The sequence below is a fragment of the Sinocyclocheilus rhinocerous genome, unplaced genomic scaffold, assembly GCF_001515625.1.
Source record: "Sinocyclocheilus rhinocerous isolate Xijiao unplaced genomic scaffold, SAMN03320098_v1.1 scaffold659, whole genome shotgun sequence".
Lineage (NCBI taxonomy): Eukaryota > Metazoa > Chordata > Actinopteri > Cypriniformes > Cyprinidae > Sinocyclocheilus > Sinocyclocheilus rhinocerous.
The window spans coordinates 1796454-1804278 of record NW_015652995.1 but is presented as its reverse complement, the minus strand read 5'-3'; the positions used below and the strand labels follow the sequence as shown (position 1 = coordinate 1804278).

At 34.4% G+C, this 7825-nt stretch overlaps 1 protein-coding gene across 1 annotated transcript in view; it reads right to left on the bottom strand.

Moving 5' to 3' along the window:
• The window catches only part of LOC107715192 (ras-specific guanine nucleotide-releasing factor 1-like), a 35915-nt gene that overhangs the window by 12059 nt on the left and 16031 nt on the right, over positions 1-7825 (bottom strand). Inside the window, exons 6-13 of the mRNA XM_016521249.1 lie at positions 7642-7721; positions 7306-7499; positions 6762-6871; positions 4603-4690; positions 4454-4517; positions 4075-4217; positions 3851-3933; positions 3050-3298 (exon numbers count right to left, since the gene is read on the bottom strand). Of these exons, the coding sequence (XP_016376735.1) occupies positions 3050-3298; positions 3851-3933; positions 4075-4217; positions 4454-4517; positions 4603-4690; positions 6762-6871; positions 7306-7499; positions 7642-7721 (1011 nt within the window). The remainder of the gene's footprint in view (positions 1-3049; positions 3299-3850; positions 3934-4074; positions 4218-4453; positions 4518-4602; positions 4691-6761; positions 6872-7305; positions 7500-7641; positions 7722-7825) is intronic.

Here is a 7825-nt window from a genome sequence, read left to right as displayed (position 1 = left end):
CATATGTAATATGTACATATGTAATATGTTGTAATAATAATAATAACAACAACAATAATGATAATTATTATTATTATTCTTACCCAATTCTTAACATTATTATCATTTATTTAGATTAATATAATCGTAATAAAAATACTCAAAATGCTAATTATATATATAACTTGAATATAGCAGAAGTCTCAGTATGTCTTGAGTTAACTTTAGTTCTTACTGGAGTGAAACTCTTATGTGCAGAAATGAGACAGTGAAGTGACTAAGAAATGTCTCCCACCCTGTGCTTACAAGCTGACTTCATTTCCCTATAAGCAGCTTTAGACCATGAGGTATTTTTGAGAGGCCCTAGTTCCCTTGCCTAAAGTCATTTGCCCATCACCCATGACATGACAGGTTGGTCTGTATGACCACCAACACCAAAACATTTCTAGTTTTATGTATTTTGATCAACCGTACTGAACCTACTCAAAATCTGGCTTGAGTATAGTGTTTATGTATGTGTCTGAGGCCGCTTGGGGTCTTCTGTTAACATGGCAAGGGAATGGAAATATGTTTCTAAGCTGTCAAAGCTTAAAGGACAGGATTACATGGATCAGTGAGAGAGACAAACAAACAGACAAAATTGAGCTTAATTTAATGGAGTCAATCATCTCAGAACAAGCTTCATTTGTCACTTGTGGGTGTGTGAGAGAGGGAGGAATAAGACATGATATTAGCTTATTTTCTCACAAATTTTGCCATTGAATCATGATGCCAAACTTTGTAAATGTCTTAATTTTATGGCATGTCTGCGTTTCTAAACACTAAAGATTTTGTTTGTAGCTGAGACCACAGACTTGGTCTCAAATCTCAAGTTTTCAAGTCATGTTTTAAAATTTACACTGTTACTGTGTCTTCCAATGCCTGATTCATTTGTTGCATATTTTAAGGTAGGTTTCACTGAAATTCTTCTTTGAAAGCTTTCTCTATTAAGTTTTACTCAGTATTTACTCCACCCTGAGTCATCAAAATTAGTCCAGGCCGTGAGTCTGTTGACAAGTCAATATCTACAGAGAATCTTTTGACCGTCAAAGGACTGAAGTAAGAGTTTGTGATGATTGTCGAAAAGCTACTCAGAGCCCATCCCTGAAAAGCCACTCTGATGAGTAGATGAACACAAACCTTTCATGGTAGAGTTTCAAAATGTCCCTCCTAGCGCTGTTGCTGATGACTTCTTGGAAATAACGCAGTATAGACCATCGAGTCTTTAATAAATCAGCAATGAGGGCAAATTACATCCACAAAGCAACTTACAAACATTTCTTATTTTGGGAGGGGTGCTGTTGAATGATCATTATCTAATTTGAATTGTCTTTCTTATGCACAGTGGTGGTTGCTTCAAGACCGCAGGGGCTTCCCCTAAAATGTAAAAATATCAAAAAATATGTAATGTCATTTATGAATATATAATGTCACTGAGAACCTCTTGAGAGCTTTATGCATTGTTGACAGCACTTGTAATTTAAAAGCACCACTATACATGGAATGCTTGGAGATAGATCAAACAATAAATGGAAGTCTGTTGTGGCTCATAAGGCATTTAAGTCAGTTTGTAAAAATATGCTTTATTGGTCAGTTTGAAAAGACACTTTTAGGTGCAGTACTGCAGATACACATAAAAAGCATCAAATAGATCTTAAAGTGCTTCCTAACTCTTGAAAATCCTTTTTTTTCTATATTCACATATTATGTCACATTTTGTATTATTACGTTAAGATCTTTTATATTACTATATTTATATTACTGTGAGGGGTTCTGTTTGAAAAGTTAAATAAGACAACATATTTGATATTTAAATCATTTTAGGAATCAGGGAGGGGAACTTTATGTTTCTCTGCTGTGTTTCAGTGTCTTGGAAATTAGCTCCATGAGCTCAGTGAAACATCTTCATGTGAAATACTTGATGTAATGCTCAAAGTACATACACATAGCCCTGACAAAATACAACAATTCAATCTGTGTGCAGGTTAGGAAAAGAAAATGTGTTTATCATGTACTCACACCTTCAAAATCATTCATGCACACAGATTTCAGTGTATTGACTGAATGGAGTTATCTCATATTTTCCCCAAATTACCGGTCCCTTATGAACAGATGACTTTTGAAAAGGTTCTCCTATAGTATCATCACTCATCAGTTACACTGTATTTTAATCTTAATCATCTGAATGGTGTGGTTCCCATAGACACACTTGCATACAGTGGATTCAAAACCAGTGAACAATTGTTGTCCTTAGCCAGATTTAAATGAATGTAATTGGTTGTTAACCCTGCGTTTGGGGAATGTTAGATATATTGCTTCTCTGGAAGGGTGTCAAAGCCTGAACTAGAGGTCAAAGAAGCAGACAGGATGGTGTCAGTGGAGTCACTATGGTTATCTCTGGTCACCCTCCCCTAAATCACAAAACGATATCCCTCACAGTACAAGCTGCTGTAATTTAGCTGAGGACACTAATTTGGATGACCTTTGCTTCACCCTTTAGTTCTTGAAAGGGATACTTCAAAGACTTATATATATATATATATATATATTTAAAAATATAATATTTCAGCCTTTTTTAAGAAGTAAACAAATTACTGAGAGCACCTTTAAGAAGGCATGTCAACTTTTAAAACCTGCATTTCATTTAATTCTTGCTCTATTCAGCTGTTTTTGAACACAAAAACGCCATAAATATTAGCTAAACATATCCCAAAAGCAGCCTTGTCATAAAGGGCTTTCTTAAGACTGACTAGTCAACTACAAAACGCCATGCTGCTTTATTCAGTCGGCTTTATTCTAACATGTAAGTATGACGTTTTACTTAATCTTAAACTTAATCAGTATTGTAGACTGTAGACTGTGCTGAAAACAACACTCTTGCTACATGCTACTATGCACATGAGAGCAGTTTACAGTTGTCATCTCTGTGCTTGTCAAGCTGATCAGACTGCCATTTGCAACAAAAACCTCTGTAATCTCATTTTCTGTATTCCAAAAAAAAAAAATTATAAAAACCAGACATGTGGCTCACCGGGCAGGTATGGCGCTGATAGGCTTCTTGTATATGGTGATGAGTTTGTCAAGGACTACGTCTGCGCTGGTGAACACACGGTAGGAGTGCAGGAAGGTGTTGAGGAAGTCGATGGAGAGGAAGCGCAGGTCGGTCAACCTCTCCAGCAGGCGTTCCACGCTGGCATAGCGGATCTGCAACACCTTACACGAGTTCATCATCTTACTGAAGCGGATGTCCACGTCATCACAGTACAGACTGGCATCAGACCTAAACATGTGACACAGATTATAAGATGTTATTTACATATTTACAAAGTATCACTATTATGTCTCATTTTTCACCCCTGTTGTCTACATATTTGTTTCAGTATCTGACATTAAAGGGGCCATTAGCCAGCCATATACAAGGCAGGCAGTAAGCTCATTGGCTGCATATGCAGCATGAACCAATCAGCTTGTGCCAAGTCGTTTAACTCTATGAATATCATCAGCTACGTTAACACCCCGTCAGAATGCGCCATCTAGAGTTTCATGACTGAACTATATATATATATATTTCAGCCACTAGCAACAATCACATTTTAGATCAAATGAATACTTTTGTAATACTGTATGCAGCCTTGCAAAGTTAGAACATGCTCATGTATTAAGCTTCTCAAAATGTGTCAAGTGCCATTAAAATACAAAGTTGATGTATGACTGTGAATAAAAAAACAGGCTGATCTACTTAATGCAGAAACTGACTATGTTTTATAGACATTTACTAACATTTCTATGTTGGAAAAGCATAGTTACTTCCAGTGTGAGAAGAAGTGCTTACTTGATCATCTGGGGCACAGTGACTTTAGAGTTCTCCTCAAAGGCGTTCATCATCAGCCCATTACAACGAATATTATCTATGCACTATAGTAAAGAGTGAGAGAGAGAAAGAGAGAAAAAAAGAGTGTGAGGACAGTATTTGAACCACAGGACGCGAGTAAAAGGCGAAGGTCTTGCCCAGGGCTGTGTGGATCACTCAGTGTTATCTGATGTGAGCAGACATGCCTGGCTGATGTCACTGGTCCAGGCTGACTTCTCTTGTCGCGAGGAGGCCACCAGGATGATGGTGAAGGACTGGCTGTCTTTGGGCTCCACCACAATCTTAAAATCCAGGTGCTCCATGTCCTGACCGCTCTTGTCTGACTTGGCTGAAGAGAAAAATGATAACTTAGTGAGCCTCTGGAATAAATCTCGTGGAGGTCTGTTGTGATTAGATTTGTGGTCCGATCTACTTCCATAACATGTCCATATCAGTGGCAACTGATGCTTCTCAAAAGCGGGTAAGTACAGAGGTCTCTTATCAGTGTCAAAATGTCAACTCTCTTTTGTTATTGCAGATATTTTATGGTACGCTTAAGATTAAATCAAGAGTTTTGATACGTACACTCGTCATCTGTGCCCTCTGGTTCCTCTATCAGTGTGCAGTCAATGAGCGACACCACTCCATTCTGCCATCCAGAGACAAGTAACAGTCAGACATGCTCTGAGAATCTATCAAATAATCAATAGCAGCCGTACTAAAACAGTGATTACTGTGAGGATCTCCTTCTTGAATTTCCCTAAAGACCAAGAGCAATAGTGGCTCACTGAATGTGGTAAAATTAGCTGAAGGTGGTAATCACTTTTTTCTGGGCACAACATAACATTTCACTGGTTTAACAACATACCAGATACATAAAAAAATCATCCTCTGAGAAATTAAGAAACATTGTATAAAAATAAATAAATAAATAAATAAATAAAATTGAAAAATTATCTGAATTATATGTCTCTATAAATAGTTGAAGGCATATTTCAAGTGTTTTTTTTATATTACAAGAGGTAATTCTGCTTAGCCTGTGACAGCACATATTTTAATATGATACCATACTACACAGTACATGGTGTATAGATAAAATAAATAAAATATTAGAAAGGTTAAATTAGGTTTAAAAACAGGTTTTAAAATATTTTGAAAAAGTTAATAATATGCTGGTCATTCATCAAAACATTATTATTATTGTTGTTATTTAATTAATTGATTAATTAGATAATTAATATTCTATTCTATTATTTTATTTCTAAGTGGAAATGCATATTTAGCATAATTTTATTATTATTATTATTATTATAGTCTATTAATGTCATGTTATATTACATTTATTTTATTATATTTCCATGTGGCAAAGTGAATTAAAACCTTATAAAATCCAATAAAAGTTACTTAATCTAAAAAAATATTTCTAAAAAGGTGATAATTTGTTGGTCATTCTTTAAAAAAATTATTATTACAAATTATTAATAATACTATTAATATAATAATAATAATAATTATAATAACATTTTATTAAAAAAAATAATTTATTCTATTGATTTTAGATTGTTTTTATTATTATTATTATTATTATTTTATTACATTTTAATGGCAATGTCTATTTTTGCAAGTTAATTGAAAATCTAACAATTCTAAGTTACTTCATCTCCTAAGAAAATAATGAAAACAGGTTTAAACACATTTTCAAATGTTTTTTTTTTTTTGTTGTTAAACAATGATATTACTCTTAAAAGAAACCAAAAATAATAATAATAAAGTTTCACTGAATCTGAAATTAATTTGCGAGAATTTTTATTTTATTTTAGTTAGCTTTGGAGTTATGAAAATATAGTTTAATTATATTTATATAACTAAAACATAACTATGTAATTTTTTGTATATTGCATATTTTAATATATATTTTAAAATATATTGTACTAATAAATTTCACGCTACATTTTCAAGACTCTAAAACTAAATAAAATAAAATATAATGGCCATATATTAATTTGATCAATTTATATATTGCATACTTTAAAATATAGTATATTAATATATTTTTAACCTACATTTTCATGACTCCAAACTGCATAAAATCAAATAAAATGGCAACAAATGTATTTTATTATTTGCATATTACATATTTTAACAAATATATTAAAACATATTATATTAATATATTTAAAACTATATTTTCATGTCTCCAAAAATAACTAAAATCAAATAAAAATGGCCACAGATTAATTTTAGTTTTAGACTCGACTTCATTAAACATGAAAATGCCACTAGATAATACTAGCAATAACACTAGATAATAAATTTAAGAGAATGTCACTTAAATGATAATGATACATTTCAAATGATAAATTTAAATGATATAATTTAAGACACTAAGTTTGACATTAAAAATACTAAAATACTAAATAAACTGAAGCTATAAAACACTGTAAACAATTATAGAATAAAAACTAAAATGACATGGTAAACTAAAAATTAAATATATATATATATATATATATATATAAATTCAAAATCCTGTCTTCAAATGTGATTCACATACTCAGAAGTATTTGTGGCATTATCAAACCACAAATAGTCAAACAAATGGACTGGACAAACAAATAGTCCTGCCTCAAACTGGCTCCATGGTATTGTGTTCAGTCCAGACGGGCTGCGCAGTCAGACTGCAGTTCCATTTGGTGCCAATAGTGGTGAGGAAATTACACTCTTTAACTTCAGATATAGCATTTAGCAATTGATTTGATTTTATGATCTGCTTTTAGGAGCAATTTATAGCTTCATTCAGCTTCTTTTTCCTGAATGAGCCCCATAACCTGTGAGTAGTGAGAAATGATGTAGCGATTCTGATTAAATGTGTTGGAGGCACATTTTGATGTACCTGGAAAGTTCCTCCAGCTTTGACTTGGCGTAATCCAAGCTGTTTCTCTCCACATGCTCATGCGGTGTATGCGCTAACAGCTCATGGAGGGTCAGTATGTAACGAGGAATCTGCCAGACAAGCACATGTCATAATGTCAGACAGGAGGGTAGTTTTCAATTTTTTTTGCCTTCTGCTGCAAACACACTCATCATACCCACACTTAGTCATGTACACGCATGGAAATCCAAACAAAACTTCATTAACTGTGTGCACTGTATTTCTTGCAGAGGAGGCTTAGAGGGGAGCTCTATCACTCATCAGCACATTTATTACCAACGCTGCAAATCCCAAAGTAGACCTTGCTGGACTAGATCACATGGAAACTGCTTACAGTACAAGAAAAAAGCCATTAGACCAGAATACACTACAAAACCCTAATTTAAGGGACTAAAAAAGCACACGAGGACCTGCCATGTGCTACCACGCAGCACTCTATTAGAGCTTGTGATTGATAGCATGGTAACCATAAAAAATGAGAGCCTGAATGAAAGATTATGGTCACCTGGAACATGGGGTAAGTGAGGAACGTCTCCAGCGTGCGCTCCTCACAGTCAGGCTTGGCTTCATACTGTTTAAGCAGCTTGTCAAAGTCACGGTTCTGCTTGCAGTGGGCCAGGATCTGCAAACTGTACTGGTGGTTACGTACAAACTCCTGGTAGATGTTCAGCATGGGCAACAGGATGTCAAATAGGTCGGCTGAAGGACAGGAAGGAAGATTAAAATCAGTGTGACTGGGCCTCAGATCTGTGGCACCTTTTGAAAAAGCCAGCTTGCAATTTGAGGGGTTTACAGAATGTTCTTTGCTGTTGGTTGCCAAACGCTCTGGCAGTGCACTCACCCAATACTAATGTTGGCCAGCTTGCTATTCGAGCTTTCAACCCTTGGTAGAATATCTGATGCAGAAACATTATGGTTTCACTGCAAAAAAACAAAAACAAAAAACGGACATGTAAACAACAATGTAAGTGTTTCATTGTTCCTGTAAGATTTTTAAAATCGTTTTGAAAGAAATCTTTTGCTGT